The sequence below is a fragment of the Drosophila albomicans genome, chromosome 2L (genome assembly GCF_009650485.2).
Source record: "Drosophila albomicans strain 15112-1751.03 chromosome 2L, ASM965048v2, whole genome shotgun sequence".
NCBI classification, from domain to species: domain Eukaryota; kingdom Metazoa; phylum Arthropoda; class Insecta; order Diptera; family Drosophilidae; genus Drosophila; species Drosophila albomicans.
This window is the reverse complement of record NC_047628.2, coordinates 7,474,675-7,497,659: the sequence shown is the minus strand read 5'-3', so window position 1 is coordinate 7,497,659 and position 22,985 is coordinate 7,474,675. Positions and strand designations below refer to the sequence as shown.

At 38.6% G+C, this 22,985-nt stretch overlaps 2 protein-coding genes across 3 annotated transcripts in view; one reads left to right on the top strand and one right to left on the bottom strand.

The window, feature by feature from the left end:
- Positions 1–6,535: 6,535 nt before the first annotated feature.
- LOC117564619 (uncharacterized) overlaps positions 6,536–22,985 on the top strand; it is a 72,541-nt gene continuing 56,091 nt past the window's right edge. The window contains exons 1-4 of one of the 2 annotated variants that reach the window (XM_052002328.1): positions 6,536–6,634; positions 6,760–7,324; positions 7,391–7,653; positions 9,716–10,948. In XM_052002328.1, the coding sequence (XP_051858288.1) occupies positions 6,925–7,324; positions 7,391–7,653; positions 9,716–10,948 (1,896 nt within the window). In that variant the 5' untranslated portion in view covers positions 6,536–6,634; positions 6,760–6,924. Of the gene's footprint in view, positions 6,635–6,759; positions 7,325–7,390; positions 7,654–9,715; positions 10,949–22,985 lie in introns of those variants that run through there. The other variant, XM_034243473.2, reaches the window with a different exon arrangement.
- On the bottom strand, positions 12,871–14,604 carry LOC117564620 (myb-like protein U). The gene is made up of 2 exons (XM_034243476.2): positions 14,495–14,604; positions 12,871–14,425 (listed from the first exon to the last, which is right to left on the bottom strand). The coding sequence occupies exons 1-2, from the start codon at positions 14,549–14,551 to the stop codon at positions 12,971–12,973; spliced, it is 1,512 nt and encodes a 503-aa protein (XP_034099367.1). The 5' UTR covers positions 14,552–14,604; the 3' UTR covers positions 12,871–12,970.

The following is a 22,985-nucleotide window of genomic DNA, read 5'->3' as shown; positions in this document are numbered from 1 at the left end:
CCTACTTACTAGGGGTCTGAGTTGCTTTGGCTGACAATCTGGTATATTGTGCCGTCTATGGTATATTTTGAATGCGGTACTATATAAATATACCACATATACCAATTGGTATTTTTAGTATTTTTGTAGTATATAATAATATAATAAAATACCACAAAATATATTGCTTTTATTCAAAATGGGTAGCGGGTATCTCATTTTATATTTGCAAATACAAATTTTGTAAATTGATTTATGAAATATACTAGATGAATATTATCTTAGTCTAATAAATTATTGTTATTATTAAAAATAATTGTGCTTTTTCTCCAACTTCTTGGGCATAATGGAATACTTATTTTTATTATTAGAGTGACACAGATTGGTTCAGTTACTACTTTGAAGTGGAGTTGAAATTTCAAGTAAACTTTTGAAATATGAAACGTAGATGACTTAAAGCAAATAAGCTGCATGTTCCTGATAACTGTAAGTATTCATTAACAGATGTCATTTGCTACAAGACGAAAACATTTAAAATCCCATCAAATTAAAAAAATAAAAAATGTATCAATCATACGATGATATTGTATAGTTTTGAATCTGGATGTATTGTAATTCTTTTGCTTGTCGGTAAAAATTACAGACGAACAAACAAATTGATAGGGCAAGTGCGAGGGGGGGGGGAGTGAGATAGGGAGATGGAGGGAACAAGACAAACAAACAGCCAGGATTGCGGTACCAAAGAGAAGGGAAAGATGTGTGGAGAAGAATGCGAATAGGGAGGCTGATTGAAGAGGGCAAATAATGAGCTTTGGCAGAGGAGTAATTCCAAAAAAGAAGGAGGTGTATGTGTGCGAGTGTGAGTGTGTGTGTGTGTGTGTGTGCAGCTTAACAACGCAACATAAATTAACGCATATTTCAGTTGCAATATAAAAACGCACAAAGCGAGTGGAGAGCTCGCTGCAACGGACAACAACGTCAACTGCAATGAAGCTGGCAGAGGCAGAAGCAGCATCAGAGGCAACGACAGCGACGCCAACGTTTCAATTATTTGCTGTTATTGTTGTAGCTGCGCGTGTTGTTGTTGTTGCTGCTGTTGTTGTTATCATTAACTTTGTTGTTGTTGTCAAAAGTGCCAGAGCAGCGGGTATTTTTTTTTGTGTGTGTCCTTTTTTTTTTTGTTGTTGTTCTTTCAGCCGCTGCTGCTGCTGCTGCACGCACAAAAAATGAATAAAACAGACAACGCCCTATCACACACACACACACACACACAGATGCATTCCCCCCTCCCTTCCGCCGAATAGGCAGTATGTGTTGTAAAAGCTGCCGCCGCGCCTAAAAGTATGCAACGCATTGGCTGCCTATCTGTCAGGTTGCATCCTCAGCTCTCTCTGCATCTCTGCAGTTGTACATTATTTACCTCTTGTTCGTTTTTTGCGAGTGCAGCCGCTGCCGTTTTTTATGGGTTTTATTGTGTGCGTGCGCGAATGAAAAATAAAATATATAAAAATATATAACGGTACCGCTCGAACAGCGCCGGCGTCGGCGTCGCCGCACGTTGCACGCACATTGTCATGCCCCACCATTGGCCTCGGCGTTCCTCTCGTTCCCCTCATTCCTCCCGCCCCAGAGGCCGTGCGTCGTCCGCATCGATGCCATCAAAAAATGAACACAAAAAGCAAAAGAGATGCCCAAATGCGAAAACGCGTGCAAGCAAACGGGCCGAAGCGATATTTTTCTGGCCGGGATCAGGGCGTATATATTGCATATATGTGTGCAGATACATATACACACACACACAGAAATATATATATATATCTATATATATATAGGTGCAGTGATTGCCACAGCATGCGGGGGAGGCGAATGGTAAGTGGCAAGGGCAGAAGTAGAGGTAGCCGTAGTATAAACACAACACAAAAAAAATACACCCCGGACGGACAGCCGGCGGGGCCAATGGTGCGTATGTGTCATGATGGTGGCGACGGCGTCGTCGCTGCATCAACAACAACAGCAACAACAACAATAACATCAACAACAATTAAAGCAAAACATAGATTTAAAAAACCAAAAAAAAGAGGAGTAAAAACGTTTTGCTGCTGCTGTTGTTGTTGCTTTAAGCTCTGCACAAATATATTGCAAATATTTGTTGCATATTTATTTTATTTGTTTGTCGCGTTTTATTTGGGCACCTAAAAGCGCACAACACTTTTTAATTGGGTTAGTAATTGAAATTTATCGAACGCTTCCACGCACAGCACACAGAGCACACAGTGCTCAGTGCTCAGTGCATCGACACAGTCCCCAGGGACGTGTTCGTGAACAAAAAGCGCCAAATGAATTGCACGCATTTGAAAAGTAGACATCAAACAACCATAACAAAAGCAACAACAATAACAACAACAACAACACAGACAAAGAGAACAAGTTAAAGAAATGAAAATAGAGTTTTTAGTCCATTCAATTGTAATTGTTGAAAAGACCCAAGGGAAAACTAATTGCCATTCAGGGCTTCCTCCCTCAAACTTGAAAATGTAACATGAGATACCTGGGGGTAGCTATAGCTATAGGTTCGTATTTCCCAATATCGAAGCATATACATACTATATCTCTTATGCCTTTTTAATTGTTATTAAAATAAAGAACAGTACACCTAATTATTATTATAACATTCATTTTGTCTTTTTAGTCTTATTCAATGAATTTAAATAAAATAATTTTAATTTTCCCTCCTTCCTAATCTTCCCTGAGTTACTAAACGCCTTAAGCTTATTTATTTAATATTTAATTTGTTTGTTTTTCATTTTACAATCTTTGAGGGAACGGTAACCAATTATTTAACTTCAAGAAATAACAAAAGTAACTATCTAATTGTGCTTTTGTGATTAATGGAATTTGTTTTGTTTTCATTTAATATTAATGCAACTACATTATTATTATTATTTGTTTTTTATATAATGTAGACTGCGCATAGTATATGTTAAGTAAATAAATAATCATAATTAAATAAATTATTATTGTTAAATATATAAATAAATCCATTACCCAAATATTCATCACATTACAAAAGGGTGCAATTAACTTGCCAATCAAAAAAATCTTTTTTATAATATCGATCGCGCGATTTATTGTACTAAGTAAGCCAAATTTTAAACTCACTTCCGTAACAACATCTGGAATGATATTTACAAAAATTCACTTCTTGTTGTTAAATAAGAAAACGTTAAAGTAAAATAGTAAATATTCTCAATAATTTTGGAAAACATTTTTTTTCATAAATGATGTCATAGATTTATGAGTTGCATTAGAGAAATCCACAAAACATTTACCCATGATGGTCAGTCCATTTAAAAGAAACTGGTTGTATAACTTCAGATGCGTTTTAAAATGTGTGGACTTTTTATTGGTGTCCTTTGGCACAGCATCATTAAGAGCAACAACAACGATAAGAGTGAAGCAAGATCATCATCTCAGCCACATCTAAGCAGTCGAATTCACACACAATGGGAACGACACAAGAAACTGGACATTAGCTGCCCAAAATATAAGGTAGAATAGTGAAGAGGATATATGCGGGCCAGAAAGATTGCAAATCAAAAGGACAACAACGGGCAGCAGCATCTTGGAATCCACCCCAAAAACAAGGAAGTGACCAAAAGGGGTTGCATCTTGGCCGGGATGCGTGTCAAAGTTCAACGTCTCGCCTCTCTGCACATTGATGCTGTGTCCAGTTTGAAAAACCGGCCTGTTTTTTGCGCTCAAATCTGTTGAAATTTTGATGTGAAAGTTCAGAAGATTTTTATAAAAGTTTCATGTCCTGCCACGGATGCTCGATTCTTGATTCTCGGTACTCGGTTCTCGGTTCTCGATGCTGATGCTGAGCTGAGCGTGAGAAAGTTTGAATCACCATCGAAGAAACTCGTTTATGCCCAATGTCTACTAATGTCCTGCTGCAGATGCTGTTGTGCTCTAGCCTCCATTCCACTCTTTTCCTCTCAGCTCCTCTGGCGTAACCAGTTGACCATCGTCTTGCCACTTAGCCAGTGACCAGCGAGCGAGAGATTTATTCATGTTATTTGGCCAGTTTGCTAATTACTAACCAAATGCCAAGACTTTGCTGCCAAACATTAGCTCAACAAATGGTCAAGAGGCTGCTGATACTGCTGCGACTGTTTCGCATTGTTTGTCTCCAAGTCGTTGCACTAATTGTCCTCGAAGGCGCACTGACTGCGTAGCCTGAAATGTCCCCCATCGAAGTGACTTCGCTAACTTCACTGACTTCTCTCTCCCTCTCACAGTTGACCGATGCTGGCCCTATTAGCTTAGATATTCCATTAGGCGGCATCGATTACTCAGACATGCATTGATTTTTTCACAAGTGACTGCAAATTTCAATGCATAGCCGATGAGACGCAGACCCTAATGAGCTCCTGTTTAGCGAGAGAGTATGCGATTGCAGTCCACATTCGGTAAATATAGTCAATGAATTTTATGCTATCTCTTATTAGGAGTTATATATAGTGGAAAAAATAGAAGACATGCACATTGCACTTATGGGGGATAAGAAGAAGCATTTTAAGTGATCTCATTTTATCACCTACCCATAAGGTAAAAGGGTAAAAATTTGTGCCAGATGAAAATGATATAACTATGTCAGTCTTTCCATATCTCAGAGACTATAAGAGAAAGAAATGAAACTTTTTTCGACATCACTTATTTTTGCACGCAGAACGATTTTGTTTCAAATTTTTTACCCGCCCCATTCGCAACAATTGAATAGAAAGCGTAATTTAAATTTTAATTCATACACTATTAACCACATTATTTATCATTCGTGACGTTCAGATCAAAATTGTGGAATTTACTAAAAAGATTTTTTGATTTTGCAAAAATTTGCTGATGCTGTCGAGTCGATACAATATCTGGTATGTTTTGTAAATTATGGTTTATTTTGAACGTAACTACTACTACTACTACTAAATATATAATTATTACAATACACTGCATAATTTTTATTGATTTTCTAAGCCCTCTAATAATATGAGCTATATTTAGTAAACCATCTAAATCGAAAGTTTGGTAAAGTAATAAATTGTGTTAAAACAACTTTCTAACTTTAATCCTCATATAATGACGTCTGACCTATGCACATTTGCAGACTTATTCCAGAAAACCGTTAAGCAATACGTATGTTTATTTTCATCTCTAATTACTGTCAGCTTCCAGAGATTTCAAGAAAAACGTTACATAAAACCGGTCAGTCTTTAATATTTTCAGTAACTGACAGTTGATGTCTGCGTAATTTTGGCGGTTAAAGCACAAGAAATTTTATGCAAAAAGATCCAGTTTTGTGTCGATGTTATGAGGGTCCAGCAATTAAGTTGATCTTGGCCTGTAGATGCTGAGCCGCAGACAGAAGTCAGATAAACACTGAGACCAAGACACGGAGGGAAGTTCTCAGTTCTGGGACACTTCCAGCGGCCAATCAGGAGTCCCGAAAAGTTGCTTAGCAATTCCTGCACATAAAGAATAATCAAAGCAAATAGATAACCCTTAAGGAGATACAGCTACAACCACCCCAAAATCGAAAACGGAGAATGTAAAATTCCGTTGTATAATTTCGCGCGCAAACTGAAATTCAGAAGAAAGGAATTTACATATAGTTAGTGAAAGATTATTGCTAACTCCGAGTTTTACTGAGAACTCTTATTTTTTCACTATGCCAACATAATTCTTTTATACTCCAATTTGGGTATGAAGGCGCAACATGTGGCGCGGTGACAGGCAAAGAAACAACAAGCGAAACCGAAAGCCAAAACAAAAGCAAAACAATGCGTATTTCAAGGCGAAAAAAGGCGCAACAGGCGGCGGGTGGCAAGTGGGCGTCTAAACGTGCCACAACATGTGGGCGAGCGAGAAAAATGAGCGTAAAACATTTTTTTAAGGAAACAACCAAAGCGTGGAACTCTCACCGCCGAAAAGTATGCTACGAAAAATGCAAAATACTTGGGCCAACTTTAGGGGTTGCTTCAGAGAGAGACAGAGTGAATAGCGGGTTGATTTTCAGGAAGACATTTTTCGGCATTCCTTAAAAGCACAATGCTGAGCGCAGCCCACATTGGGTTGGCCCCGCTCACTCTTATTGTCTCTGACTACAATTGTACAATTATTGAGGTAGGCACATGATTATCTATTTATTTGTGGAAGATTTCCTTATGTAGTCTTGAGCAGCCACCCCTTTGGCAGAGACTACTGGCCTTCATTAACTTGATGTACAAAGTTCAAAGATGACCGGTCAAGCAACCGGTTTGCATCTGGCCCAGCCTGTCTTCGACTGGACCTGGACCTGGACCTGAACCTGATTACCTATTCTTGGACAGCATCTTTGCTCTACGATGGCATCGACTGGACCCAAAGCTGATCAGTTGAGTTTGAACTTTCATTTCGGTCGCGTCGCGTTCGCAACTTTTCTGTTTTGGCTTTGTTCCCTCTATTGAAATTCTCCCATTTGTTTTTCGTTAATGTGGGGATTTCTGTTTAATGTTTTATGTTTTTAATGTTGTTACAAAATTAACATTTGTTTTTATTGTCCCTTTTGTTGACCATTTTCGTTGTGCACGTTTTAACTTATGAAAATAACAAAACAAAATTAAATGTAAGTGTGAATCGATCGAATTGATAAACTATTCATGTGAAAATTTAAAGTGCAGTGAAGTTGTGAAAATCAAGATTAATTGTGAATTCGAAATTTGATTAGTGATTTTTCCCTTTAATTTGCAGTGAACTCCATGAAATCCCACAAAACGAAGAATTGATTTCAATATAACAAAGCCACTCAAAAATTTCAAAACCCATATCAAAATTAATGCGCTGCTACATCGCTTGGACTTTGCCTTGATCACAAATTGAATTTTATTAGATATTTTAACAAAATTTCATACACATATGGAGCAATCCAATGGCAATCGTAAGCAGCTCTCTGAGTCCTCGACACTCGGCATGACGGAGAGTAGCAGCAATAAGCGAAAACTCTACGCCATCGATGAGCGCGAGGAGAGCTCTCCAGTCACAGTGAGTGAACTGGAGCCCGAGGCAGAGGCTGCCTACGATGCGGATGTGGATGAACTGGAGCAGCCCGTGGCAGGTCCGCCGCTTGCCAAATTGGCCGGTGAGCGTGATGTCATCTACGAGTTGTTCCAGCCCTGGGCATTAAAAACCTATGGCGATCAGGCAAAGACCAAGACGATAACGCTGCGCAAGAAGGCGCGCATTCTAAAAGCACTCGAGGGCAAGGAACACAGTCGTCCGGACAGCTCCAAGTTTCGCTTCTGGGTGAAGACAAAGGGTAAGCTGAACTCATTTTAAGCCATAGCCTTGACTAAGACAAGTGGCTTAACTACTTTCATTGCAGGTTTTACCACCAAGCGACCTGAGGGATTCGAGGAGGCGCCGGGCAGTCATCGGCTTCTTCAGCCGCTGCCCAGCACTGCAGTTCTCTCCGATAATCCAGGCGCCGTCGATCTGTTCGCAGCTTCAGCTAGCAAGGACTTTGGTCGTCGCATCTACCGCAAGGTGGCTTGCGTGGAGGAATTCTTTGATATCATCTACAACGTGCACATGGAGCTGGGCGGACGCAGTGGCATGCATGCGGGTCAGAAACGCACGTATCGCATTGTGAGTGTAGCGTATAAACCATTTCCTTACTTAGGGGTCACTATTCACTGTACCTAAGAATATTTATTTGTATCGTATAGTTTTAATACACTTGCAGTCTAGCTAAAATTGAAGCATTTGTGCTGTTTCTACGGTCACATTTTGTGCATTACTCATTATGCTATTATTCTTCAAATTCAACAAAAATTTCATAGAGTATAATGTTTGGCAGGAGTGTTGAATGCATTCGTTTGACAGAAGTGAAGTGCTCACTTAGTTTCAGTTAGCGACAAAAGTGTATTTAAATGAATTTACTTAGCTGCAAAAGTTCACTTCGCCGCATATTTTCACAGTGACAAAAAAAAAAACAAGTAAGAAAGCTACAGTCGAGTGCACTCGACTGTGAGATACCCGCTACCCATTTTGAATAAAAGAAATATATTTTGCGATAATTTTCTCAAAATATACCGAATATACTGCAAAAATACTAAAAATATACCAAATAGTATATTTGGTATATTGATATAGTACCGCATTCAAAATATACCATAGACGGCACAATATACCAGATTGTCATCTAAAGCAACTAAGACCCCTAGTAAGTAGGCGTGTTTGCCCATACAAAAGTATTTCTTTAATAACTTCGACAATTTTCATCTGATCGCAACCAAATTTTCAGGAATCATAACTACTATAGTTATTATTATATATACCAAAATTCGCAACTCTAACTTTAAAATTACGCTTGTTATTCGATTTTTTTGATTTGCGGGGGCGGAAGTGGGCGTGGCAAAAATTTGAAACAAACTTGATCTGCGTGCAAACATAACAAATGCTGTCGAAAAAAAATTATAGCTCTATCTCTTATAGTCTCTGAGATCTAGGTGTTCATACGGCCGGACGGACAGACACTCAGACACACAGACACACAGACGGACAGACGGACAGACGGACATGGCTAGATCGTCTCGGCTGTTAAAGCTGATCAAGAATATATATACTTTATAGGGTCGGAGATGCCTCCTTCTACCTGTTACATACATTTCCTGCCGGCACAAAGTTATAATACCCTTCTACCCTATGGGTAGCGGGTATAAAAACTAAAAATGCATTAAGAGATGCTAAGAGTTCACTTAGATGCAAAATTCTCCTAGCCGCGTTTTTATACCCTAGAGTAGAAGGGTATTATAACTTTGTGCCGACAGGAAATGTATGTAACAGGTAGAACGAGGCATCTCCGACCCTATAAAGTATATATATTCTTGATCAGCGTCAACAGCCGAGACGATCTAGCCATGTCCGTCTGTCCGTCTGTGTGTCTATGTGTCTGTCCGTCTGTCCGTATGAACACCTAGATCTCAGAGACTATAAGAGATAGAGCTATAATTTTTTTTCGACAGCATTTGTTATGTTTGCACGCAGATCAAGTTTGTTTCAAATTTTTGCCACGCCCCCTTCCGCCTTAAAGCTAGAGTTGCGAAATTTGGTATATATAATAATAACTATAGTAGTTATGATTCCTGAAATTTCGGTTGCGATCAGATCAAAATTGTCGAAGTTATTAAAGAAATACTTTTGTATGGGCAAAAACGCCTACTTACTAGGGGTCTTAGTTGCTTTGGCTGACAATCTGGTATATTGTGCCGTCTATGGTATATTTTGATTGCGGTGTTATATCGAAATACCACATATACCATTTGGTATGTTTTTAGTATTTTTGCAGTATAATCGGTATATTTTGATAAAAAAAAACCGCAAAATGTATTGCTTTTATTCAAAATGGGTAGCGGGTATCTCACAGTCGAGTACACTCGACTGTAGCTTTCTTACTTGTTCTTACTTACTGGTCACACGAAAATTGCATTAAAATTCGAGTTGACATAATTATATTTTCTTTTATTACCATATGTAGATATAATACTTCGTACTAAATATATTGTATAGTATTATAAAATGTTATTCAGTTAGATGTAGATATAAATATTAAGTCTACATAAAGACTACTAGCATGACACATGTACATCTAGACTTCTAATATATATTTATAAATGTATATTGTTTATTTCTTCTCTCTTTCATCTAGATCACAGAGACTTATGCTTTTCTGCCCCGTGAAGCCGTCACACGATTTCTAACCATTTGCCCTGAATGCAAAAAGAACCTGAGACCCTCATCGCCCGCAATGGGCGGCAAGGAGTCGGAGCTGGTGGGCAATGAGAGTTCGTCAGAAGTGGAGAACTACTTGAGCTACTCATCGCACACCGAAAGCTCCCTGGAAACGGGTCCTGCGGCCAAACGGCGTCGCCACTCGAGTGCCGATCTCAAGGCACATGCCCCCCTGACCGCAGGATCTGTTGCAAGCAGCGCCAGTGCCAACCAGCTGGATGCCATTACAGCTCCAGCCCCCAGTCCCAACACTAACATAAGCTCGGCCAAAGTCGAGGTGGCTGTCGAAACAGCGTCGGTCAGCGTGCCCAAGATACGAGTGAAGAGTCAATTACAACGTCCGCTTAGTCCGCCAGCGGCGCCAGTTGAGACAGCAACAGCAGCCCCCTTACCCCCTTTGCCCCATCCCCTGACTGACCCCGCACAGCTCCACGGCATCGATATGCAGCTGTTGAAGTCGCGGGATAATCTAGTTCGCTATTACGACTTCATGCGACGCTTCTATGCCGGTGGCTCGTTGCTCAGTCAGCCGGTTTTAGCACCGCCCCTTTACGGCAGCAGTCTGCTGCAGAGTCTTAGCTATCCAACCACCACCACCTCTATCACAGCAGCTACCACAGCAGCTACCACCACCAGCACAGCAGCAACAACAACAACAACATCTAATAACAATAGTCAGACACAAGTCAAGCCGTTGTCCGTGACAGCGCCTCCCAAGACAGTTTCCCCGACGCCAACTGCGTCCGGCTCTCAGCAATTGAAGACATCCCCTGATAGCTCGTCTCGTGCACGCTCACCGATCGTTTCGCTGGCCACGCCCTCCATACCACATACGCCCATCAATTTAACAAAAGCTCCATTTTCCAGTTGCAGTTCCAGCAGCAATGGGCAGCCCACCTCGCATTCCACGCCCGTTGCCATGCCGCCCCTTAAACTGGAGCTACTCAGTCCACCCAAGCCATTGGCAGATCTTCGCATTCCCCAACTGTTGACGCTGCGTGGCGCTGCTGCTTCAACGGATCAGCATCCGTTGCCTGTACCGCTGCCGCCTCTGGACTTGGAGCGGTTGAAGCCCATCACATCCACCTATTTGCAGCTAACACGCAGCATGGGTCTCAGCGATGAGGATGCTTTGCGGTTTGATAATCTGGTGAGTAAAGACTTTAAATACACTCTTTAAAATTATATTCCAATTTATACTCATTTTTCACAATATAAGACAAATTTACCCCTTTTGATGTAAAGATTCATTGATTCTTATGATCTCCTATCAACATTTTTAAACACACATTTTCCTAGACTTAAGTTTATATCAGGGACGTCCCACTTTTAATATCCATCAAAGTATTCCCATATGATCTCTGTCAGCAATGAAAATCATATATTTATTATTTACAAACATTTTACCCCCACTACTTACATAGTACTTATTATTCAATAAGAGTTATTTCACCCAATTGTTTATTATTGAAATTATGATATTAACAACGCAATTACCGCCCAAAAAAAAAATCAACAATTGCAAAGCAGTCTTTATTCTATGCGAAATACAATTTATATTTCCATTTTCTATTACATAATATCTGACACGTTTTTATTAAATTTAAATGCCTTTGGCTCTTTTTAACATGCATTAAATAGTCTATTTATAAAAAGCGAGATTTTTTCCATTGCTGTATTTTTCACAATGGAATTGCCAAATCAAGAAATATAAATATAAGCGATCTAAATTTTCAAATATTTATGCTTTCTATAATATTTTAATATTTTTATTATAACTTTGCACAAAATATGCTACGTGTTTATTATTTGTCAGCGTGTTTTGAACAATTCGTAGGCTATGCTTTTTAATTAGTTGAACGCCTAAAGCGCTTTTGCATTAAAAAAAAAAAAGTACAGTGGAGATATGTCCATATAACATATACCTTTGCTAAGATATTATTTATTAAGCTGTTGGATTGTGCTTTAAATAATACATATTTATTGTTCATATCATTTTGCATCTCAGCAGGGGTATAAATTATTCGGAATTCCGAAGCTCAAATATACTATAAGAAAATTGTATTGAAAAATTCATTTTTGATCAACAAATTTTTTACTAATTTAGTTTCTTTTTTCTCTGACATGCTTGGCTTGTAAATCTAACGCATCTATCGCAATGTAATCGAGCAAATATGTTATATATATCTGAGAGAGTTACCTATGACAACTACAACAACAACATGAACTACAAGTACCACTGTATCTACAACAACAACTACTACAACAACAACAAAGCTTTTCGGCCACATCCAATGTGTTTGCATTGAGCAACGCACAAAATTATGCAATAGTTTATTTTTTTCGTTTCGTGTTTATTTGAAAGTTCAAATTGAATTTTCCACTAACATTTTTTATGTACATGTTTTTTGATCTCTTAATGCTTGAATTATTTCCTGCAATTTATGTTTTACTTTAATAATGCTGTAAACATGCTTAATGCAATGCTTTTGTATTATTCATATTTTTTTTATGTTGTTGTGTTTATGCTTAATTTTATTTTTGTTGAATTTCATATTATTTGATTTTATTCTCATTTCTTGTTATATTTTTTTTCTTTGTTATTTTCCAGCTCAGTTATTAGCGCAAGCCAAAAATTGTTGTAATAAATTAGTTAAACACAAAATTTAATGCTTTTTTCTAAAGTTCTTTTGCATAATTCATAGCAAAAAATTGCAAAAGAACCGTATAATAAATTAGAATGCTTATTTAAAATGTTTTGCGTAGCTTATTATTAGACCGCTTTGTAAAAGTAATTTTTTTATGGCTTTGGTATTACAGCTGCGGTAAGTACTGGAAGTTTATTGAATCCGATTTTCCTTTGCTTTCATATAGGCATATTAATACAGGAACATCAGCAACGATTCATTCAAATTACCAATTTTTATATACTTACTGTCTCACATATATTTTGTATTATAAAATTACTGAGTCAGATTTCTTCTCAGAATTTTATACATAACATATATTTATTATTACTGAACTGAACTTCTGGTTCGGGGTAATCTTTAGAAGAAATAAAACCCGCGCTGATAAGAAGCATTTCCTTCATTTATTTGTAAACAATGTTCAAACACATATTTATTTATTTACATACATATTATTTATATTTAATCTTATCTCAATTTTCGCCTCATTTCGTTGGTGGCCCTTGTCCTTGACCCTGCTCGTCGCCCTTGGCAGTGCTAAGCACAAACCTGGCACTCAGCACCCGACCGTCCTTATCGACAATGGTCTTGACCACTTCACCGTTGTGCTCCAGAATATCGGAGGGCTTCAGATTGACCTGAGACAGAAAGTTGTCAATAGACTTGTCCGATGATTCAGCTGGTGCTGGGGCTGCTGCTGCTGCTTCTGTCTGGGATCGATATAAGACATTTGTTTGAGGTGGTGCTGTAGGAAGCGGAGCAAGAACTGGCGTCGAATTAACTCGCACCGTGGTTGTAATTTTTCTGCCGTCGGGTGTTGTTCGCGTACGCACCAAATCTTCGCCCCTGGCCCGGGCATTGTTTATGTCCTCGTCGGTGATGCCGCCACGATCGAGGAGATTGCGCATTTCTGGCGTCAACTCACTCGTCGTTGGTGGATCTAAGCCATAGGTACTCTGGGTGAAAGTTCTTACTCTAGTGTTGTCCGAGGGTAGCTCGTTAGTTTCCCGATAAGTGGGCAAACTATCCAAGTTGTAGGTGGTTATGGTCCGGGGAGTGACTTCAGCCTGTAGCGTTGGTCGCGTTGGAAGTGGTGGCAGAAAAGTTGGAGTTGACTGCGACACCGGATCACTTGATGATGGATTAGATGCTGGCGAAAAGTCGCCGTAGGAAAACTGAGGTCTTTGCTCGGCAAATGGATCGCGTCGACGCTGCCAGCTTTCGGGCAGTCCTCCGTTGGTTTGCGGGAACCAGTTGATGGGCACCGTTGATTTGTACACCTTGGTGGTGGTAGTCACAGTGTTACCTTGATCGTCCTGCTCCTTCTTGGTGGTCACCTGAGGTGTGACGCCACTAGGAAATGAAAAGCTTGGCCAATTGGCTGACAGCTGTGGCCCTGTTGACCAACTGTGGCTGCTGGTGCTGAACAGTGGTGTTCCATATGTCTTGATTGTTGTCGTCACCCTGTTGCCTTGATCGTCCTGCTCCGTTTTGGTTTGTGTGTGAGGTGTAACTCCAGCGGGAAAGCCAAAGCTTGGGTAGTCACGACTGCCAGGCAAAAGGGGAAAGCTGCCGCCAAGACTAGGCCAATCGCTGCCCAAGTTTGTGGTGGTAAAAGTACGTCGATTGCCAATTGAATTGGGCAGATACTCCCAGTCGGTCTGGGGACTCGGAGTTGTGGTGCTGGTAGTAATGGGAATGGGATCCAGCTTGGGAGCTGGCGGCTCCTCGGGGTCAGTGCGAACGATAATAGATTTTTCGTCGGGCGAGAGACTATAGGTTGTTGTGTGCAGCTGACCCGATGCGTCCGGCTTGCTGATAACCACCGGCTGTTTGTTGCGCCACAATTCACCCAATGTCGGCGCATCTATGCCAAGTTCTATGGCTTGCCTGGTTAGCGCCATGCTGGGTAAAGTTGCAGTCGCACTGCTGCCATTTAGCTGCGATAAGAAACAAACAGAATTGACGTCACTTTGTGCAAAATACACTCCACCAACAACCTGACCTACCTCCAGTCCCAACAGACAGCAGCTGATCAAAATCAGCGCAAAACTCATCCGTTTCATAGTGTGTTCTCTATGCTTGTCTCAACTAAACTGAGCTCAGGCCTGAGTCTGGGTAATACTTAAGCTCCAGTTGCAGCATTATTTAGTCTGTCTGTATATATGGGCAGTCAAAGGTTATCGCTTCTATTTACTACGACTAGAATCAAAGCATCTTTATTCGATTAAGTGGGAATACTCACATATTATAGTATAAACTTTTTTTTTGTGTAGTAAATTACAATTGAAATACTTATAAATATCTGGATTTGTATTAACTCAAAAGTTGAATCTTAAAAATATAAAAATAATATTTTTCATCATTGTTTATTAATTTCTAAATATTTATAATTTTCTAATTCATAATTGAATTTAAAACATTTGCAAATTTTTCGATTAAATAGAACGAATCTTACAATTGTTTCGTTTTTTATCGCTGCATTTCGAACATAGTAAATATATTATAATAATTTAATAATATAAAGATTCAGTCACCTACTTCTATTTGAAAAATATGCATTCAATTGTAAAAAAAAAGAAGCACATTGTAAACTAATAGTCTATATTAATTTGCACTTGTCGAGCTTACTTTGAATACTTTCAAAATTCTTTGGAAACTTTTTGAATACACCCGCAAGAAAAAAAAAACACCCATAATCTTTTGATAGCTTGGTATTGTTCTCTGAGCGTGGTATGTTGTTGACACATTCAAATTGCTTTACAACCAGTGCAAAAAACTATTCAATTGGAACACAGTTTCAGTTGAAAATATTTATACATATATTATACTTATATATTATACTTGTATATATGAAGAACAAATATTTATAAAAATTTTGCGCGTAAATAAAAGGCATTGACTGACCAACCTGACAACACAATAAAGCCAACTGCCAACAAAGCTCTTGAAATTGTTCGAACAAAAAAAACTACGCGCATATTTGTGTAAATAAACAGAGCGCTATATCAATTAATTTGCCGCAAAGGCTTATTAATACACTTTCGAATATGAGCAAAAAATTATTTTGAATTCATAAAGTAATATACGCTTAATATTACATATATGCATTATACCATATGTGAAAATAGAAAATACCTAAAGATTGGAATTATAGGAATATTTTCAATTTGAATATGATTGTTTCGACTAGAAATTTTTAAAACTGTCATTTATTCATTTTAATATTTCTTTAATATTCGAAATTTGTGTCAATTATTTTTGGCCAAAATCCAATATTTTAAAAGTCCCTGAAACGTTAAGTCATTTAAAAATTTTTAAATTAATAAAAATGTATATTAAAGGTATATCAACTTTTTAAAACACCTTATTTGAGGATAGAGTGTACAAATCAAACAAATGAAAATAAAATACGCGATTTCATGAATTCTCAGTAAAACTATAAAAACAGCAACAACAATGAGCAATGAGCGACAAATATAAAATTATATTAAAGTTTCAGTTTGCGAGCTTGTTTGTGTCTATATGAAGGTTAGAAGAACGCCCCCCAAAAAAATAAGGGATATCGAAGATGCTGTGTCTGTGATACCCCGGGAAGGCTGAGGTTCTGGTCCAGCGGCGGTTAGCGACGTTGTCCTGGGCTGGGTGAGAAAAGGGTGCAGGATCTAAAAAAAAAAGCAGAGCTTGCGGAGCAGGGACATCAGCTAGCTGTCCGGGTTACTGTTACCCAGTCAGTCCGGGGACAGGATTTACGCTAAAAAGACGCCATAAACTTTGAATGCCGGTGTAGGGAGTAAAAAAAAAGGGACCGAAATTGGAATTTGATAGACGCCTGGGCCTGGGCATGGGACTGAGTCTGAGTCTGGGCATGGGCCTCACTCAGTCTGCGACTAGTCCAGTGCAAGGGTCCTCGTTGCTTTTGCAAAGTTCAGAGGCCGCTGCATATAAGAAGAGGGGAGCAAGGGGGGCGCAATCCAAGTATTGACGACTTTTTAAAAGGGTCGAGTGACGTCGAAGCTGTTAAGGACGTCGCAAGCAAAGAGAGAGGAAGAGAAAGAGAGAGTCAGGGAAAGGAGAGCGAGCTGGCTTGGCGCGTGTAATAAACCAAGCGATTTTAACGCTTGCGAGAGGAGTAAGGGATAGAGGGTGGTGTAGGTGTCGCTCTTGGCGTGTGTTTGGTGGTGTGAGTTGCTAGGTAGCTGAGCTGGCCAAAGTTATAAAACTTTACAGTTAACTAGGCTTGGCAATCAAGCTAAAAGCAAAGGCGTCGTCGTCATCGTCATCGCCCTTTCACCCCCTATTTCTCCACCCCTCCACCCCTCAAGCACTGCAAGTGCCTGTCGCGTCACGTCTGGCGCCATCTAGCGACCGTTGCACGAGACATGTAGCCAAAAACAAAACTGAAAAAAATATGTATGCGAAAAAGAAAGCAACACAAAACGGAAGGCAAGCACCTCTAAACGTGGACAGTTGAAAACACACACACTCGCACACATTCACACACACGCTTCCACAAAAACAAATACCCCAACGCCCACTTGTGGCACACCATGTGTGTCCAGTGTGCCCAGCGTGTAAGTGTGTGTGTGTCCAAACTGTCCCTTTGAGCAGTCAGTGAGTGGGTTTTGACTCCCCGCCGGGGTTTGGCTTATCCAATGTGCCGTTTGTTTGCTCAAATCGCTTCTCGTTTTAAGCATTGCCTTTTGTTGCCGCCTTTTGCCTTTCCACGTTTTGCCATTTCGTCTGTCTCTGTCTCCTTTATAGACATTGTCTATGGGTCCCTCCCAAATGGCCAGCACCTTTTTCCGAGAGTACCTTGTGAGTACGAATTAAATCCTATTCACTACGCATTCACATTAAGTATTTACTTAAATAGATTTAAAAATTAGAAATGGTTTCAATAATTGAACTAGACTTAAACAAAAGTTGATGCGTCAATTTGAAAAGTGAGAAGCCCGAAATATTAATATTTTTCCAATATTTCAAACAATTCCCAATAATTAAAGCAATACGCAATTTTTTAGAAATTAAATACTTCCTTATGAAATGAGTATGAGGTTTGGCTTGCATTAGTTATTATGGCATTTTGTTCCTATACTAATCTAAATCTATGAAAAAATGTATAAGAAATTACAAAATTTAAAGCATACTTTTAGGTGCCTAAAAATTTTCATTACAAATTTGAAACGACTTAATATACATAAGTAAAAGTTTTTGACTTTTCATATTCACAATTTCAAATTTTCAAGAACTCTACTTAATATTTTTTTTCTTTAATGCAACTTGCATCACATTTTTAATTCCTCAAATTGATTTGTTGCTCAGTTGATTGTTCGAAAGAATAAATTCCAAAATTTACCAATAATTTCCTATGGTCATTAAATTTTAAGCAGTCATCTGAACTTAATGGAAATCTAGGATTACTATATGTTTGTGAAAAATGTTACAAAAATGGACATACTCCAAAACGTTATTAATAAAAGCTCAATCAATTGAATGACCATAACCAATAATAAGTTCCCAATTAAAGATCTCGTTTGTACATCGTAGAATACATAGAAAATAGATTCAAGAGTCACTTCTATGGAAGTCTACATTAATGTAGACTACGGATACAAAAAAAAAATGTTTCGTAGCCAGACAAAACGTTGTGCAAAGGTGCTGGAGTTGGAATATTTAGCGAGGGGTTGGGGAATAGGAGATTGGGCAAGGCAACGGCACGCACCCTTGGAAGGTAAGGAAGGCGCAAAAGCAACATCAAATAGAGCTTTGGGTGCTACCTCGCTTACGCTCCAGCAGACCCATTGCTCCCTCTCACTTCACATTTAGCCAAGAGAAGGAAGGGGAACTGGGCACGTCAGTCGTTGATGGGGCGCATGGGGTTGACGGAGTTTTAGGTCCGTTGGAACAAGGGTCGGGCACTTCTTCATTAATTTTCATGGCGGCACAAGAACAATGAACGGAACGAAACATAGTCCCAGTGCCGTCTCCACCCTCCCTCCCTTTTCGCTCAATATGAAAACGTAGAAAACAGAAATGATGAAAAAAAAAAAAAATGAAAAAGTAAAAGAAAAGCAGGAAAAGTTACTCCTGCTGCCAAGTTGTGGGTGTGTTTTTGTGGAAATGAGTAGAGAGTGAAGGCAGGCACTGAAGTGCCAGTGGAGTTGCAATGGGTCTAGAGGGCTGTCTGTGTCTCTATGTCTCTGTATGTGTGTGTGTGTGTGTGGGTTGATTACTTTCTGTTTTAGGTGCCTGTCCGTCCACGCCCAACGCCCACAGCCGCCTTTCAGGGCACAAAACTTCTGAAGGCAAGTACGCATTTTTATGTTTGCTCGCCTGGCTAGCGGTCCTTATTTTTTATCGCAGCACTGGAAGCCCTTTTTGCCGTTTTCCCTCCTCCCGCACATCGCCTCCACAATGGAGGACAGCCAGAGACAATTGTCGACGCAAGCGAAGAGACAGAGTCTGTGCTGTGCTGAGGATGGAATGGGAAAGAATTGCAATTTTTGCGAAGAAAAAGCCAAGAAAACGTCTTGGAAACTGTTTGACATGCTCAGCCTCCCTTTGGCTAGAGCTGAACGCTCTAATGAATTTCCGTCCAAGTCCTTAGAAAGAAAACGCAAAAAACTCACAAAAAAAGAAACAATTAAAGTGGACTTAGCATGGGGTTTGTGGGAGTGAATGGAGAAGGAGATGGAGTAGGGGAAGTCTGACGCACCCATAATCATAATTGCGCGTCCAGAAAGTTACCCCTTGGACTTGTCGATTCTGTTCTCGAGTTTCAACTGGCTTCGCCTCTCTAGTCTCTTTTTTTTTGCACTCTAATTGTTCAGCCAGTATTCCTTTTTTTTTTTTGTTGCTTTTCGTGTTCTTATTGCGTGGCTCTTCCAATCCCTTTGCTTAATTGTGTTCCCGGACCGTCTCCCTTCTGATATCTGTCCTTCAATTTCTCCTTTTTTTTTGGTTTAAGTAAAATTTTCACTTGCTTTTAATTTGTCAATTTTGTGCTGAACGAAGCTTCCATCTTTTTACCCTCTACTTCTACTTCTACATCTTTTTCTTTTACATTTTATTTTCTTTTTTTTTTGGTACTTCTTTGCTGGACATTTTTTATGTTTGCTGATGAGCTCTAAAAGTTGCAAAACAAGGTGGCAATTACTTATTTTGGCTTTTCAGCGACTTGCGTGATAATTACTAGGCAGATTCTATTTCCAAGAAGACCGCTTCAGGGATTCTCATTTGGTTCAACACAATTTTATGTTTTCAATTCAAAACCTGTTCTTTATGTATTAAGAATCTTCTAGTCTATATAAATAGAACAAAAATATATGAAAATACCATTTTATGCTGCTGAAAGCAAGCCCCAACTAAATATAAAGTACTCCCATTGAAATTAACTAAATATTGCCCTTGGCCTATTCATATATACATATATATATATTATTCACTTTCTATGTTCTCTAATCTCACATTAAATATATTATTATAATATACTTAAAAATTGAATGTGTGAAAAAGACAATAGCATATTAAAAAGGAAGGTCTTTCTAGTGCTATATGTTCGAATTTTCATTTAGTTCATTCGGAATATCATATTTGTGGTAATATACATAAATGACCAGATTATTCATAACTTAAAAACTGGTTTAAATTATAAACATTTTTTGAAAATAATGCGGTTAAACAAATTATGTATATTTTTAATTCAATAAAAACCCTTGTTTACTTCCTGTTTAACATGTCCCTTAACTATGACACATTTTCAACCCTCAAAGAATCTAACTTCAATTAGAAAGAGGGAAGAAGTAAAAGAAAAAAATAAATTGCCACCGATTGAACTTCCGCTAAGTACGATGACAAAGCAACAAACATAAGCATAGCAATAAAAATAACATCGTCGATGTGATGACAAATAAACAAGCGATTAAAGTCAATGTAAAACATAGAAAAAAATATGTAGCGAGAGAAGGAAGGAGGAAGCAACGGAACTGGCAATAATGAATTCCTTTGGCAAACACAAATTGATAAATTAAACGCCACTTATGACAAAGTGAAGAGTGTAGCAAATACTCGTAAACAAAAAACAAAAAACGAAAGATGGAGAAAAGAGAGCAAGCGTAAGAGAAATAAAGAAATCAAAATAAACGGCAAGGACACGCACGAATACAACAACCAAACAAAAACAAAAAAACGAACAACAACCGCAAAGTGCACGCAAATTGAAGCGGCAATAAAAAACAGAGCATAAACAAGGCACAAAATAAAAGTCAAAAGACACACACATTCTTTCTCCCATATTTCCGGTCACCATCTCTCTTTCTCTCTTTTTGTCTCTGCACACACAGCAAACGAGTTGAATAAAAAATAGAAGCAAAACAATTAACGTCCTTGGCGAAAATATTTTTATTTTTTTTTTGCACGAAACTCAAAGTGGAGGAGAGAGAGAGAAACTTGAGTTTGGCCATATAAAAGTGCAAAAAGCAAACGAAGAAATTATACACAGCAGAAGGGCAAGAAGAAAGGCGCCGCAAAAAAAAGCAAGTGAAGCAAAACAAACAAATAAACAAATAAAGGCGAACAAACAAAACAAAACGACGGCAACGCCAAAGTCGACGTCGACGCAGACGCCAACGTTGACGCTGACTCTGACGTTAACGTTCTGAGAGCGTTGCGTCGTGAGAGTCCAAAGAGAAGAAGACAATGTTGTTGTACGAATGCCGAGATGACGATGATGACGACGACGATGATAATAATGATTGTGCACACGCACACACGCAAAGAATTGCGCAGGCAAAAGTATTTGGAAGCAACAAAAACCAAAAAAAAAGACAAACTAGAAAACGAGCAAAAAATACTCAATGACAATGCCAGCAACAACACAAGAGCAACAAGAACAAGAAGAACAAGCGAGCCAGAGACAACAACCTGTTGAGTCTGACACACACACACACACACATATACACGCACACAATGAGAGACCTGCAACTCAAGCGGAAATGCAAATAAACAAACACGAGGAGCAAACGAGACAAGGCGAGACGAGACGCGACGCGATGCGGAGCGAGAGAGAGAGAGAGAGCGAGCAAAAGCAAAGCAGAAGAGAGCGAGATGGAGAGTTAGCAACAGAAACTCGCGTCGTTCTCAACTACAGCTGCCTTTCATTGTATTGCCAAACACACTCACACACACACATACATATACATATATATATTTACACGCTTTGAATAACATTATGAGAGTTTCGCCTTTTACTTTTAACACTTTTTACAAAACATGCAACAAAAACAAGCGCGTTAAAAGCAAAACAAAACACTGCAAACAACTGAAACAAACAACGAGACAAGCGAAAGTTGCCAGCCCGTTACTAAAGGAATTTACGACTTTTGCGAAATCAATTGAAAACTGGAACAGAAAACAGACGCAAAAACTTCCCCCTCCCCATATTCTCCATCATTTCCACCTCTTTTCGCTCATCTCCCTCTGTTTACGAGCACAGCATTCGCCCTTGTCATGTAACTGGAGTGATTTTTGATTTTGCTGACCAAAACTGTTTTTTTTTGTGTGTTTTATTATTTCTTTTCTCTTTTTTTGTTGAGCGACAAAAGAATTTTGATTTATCATTTGTGGTGGCGGAGCAAAAGGGGTTGCAACGGTACTTTGCACTGTACTCGACTCGCATCACTCGATGCATTCAATAACTGTTCTGTGGTTGGGACTTTTGTTGTAATAGATACGCCGTTTGATTGCTTTGTAATTGGTTTTTATTGGTGCCGACTTGTGAAAGGCATTTCGACCGAGTGTTAAAATATTCCTTGTCGATTATGCCAGATGCTAAATGCACTTGCAGCTCAGACACATGATGGAGTGCTCAATGAAAAATGAATGGGAAAATATGTGTAAAGTTGATTATTATGAGTGAGCAGTAAAATTATTATTGTGTTACCAAAAATAAAGCGAAAGATAGAGACAGATTGTTGCCTTTTATGGCAACTGTATTATTGAAATATTCATAGTGTCTAAGCTTTAGCAAATCCTGAATAAACTAAACTCTTAAAATTAAATGTTTATTTTGCCTTCTTACTCGATTTAAATGGTTTCGATACGATACGTTACAAGGAATGCCATTAAAATCAAAAATATGTGAATTTTTAACCTCTGAAGGATACTAAAAATTGTAAAATTTTAATTTATTAATTTACACCATTATAAATAACAAGTATGAGAAATATTATATTCAAAAAAGTGTAATATAGTAAAATCTTTAAAAGCGAATCATATTTATTATTCTTTTGCAATATTTCTTAGAGAGTTTTGAGATCTGTTGATCTGGACAATTCTTTTAAGTAAACACTTATTGCCTAATTATGGATTTCAACCCACGAAAGTTTTCCTTTTCATCCTTCAATTTAATCACAACCAAAATTCAATCTAAAATACTTTTACGGTATTAATTTTATTAAAATTAAAGCGCCTAAAATATGAATATATTATTTCAATTGA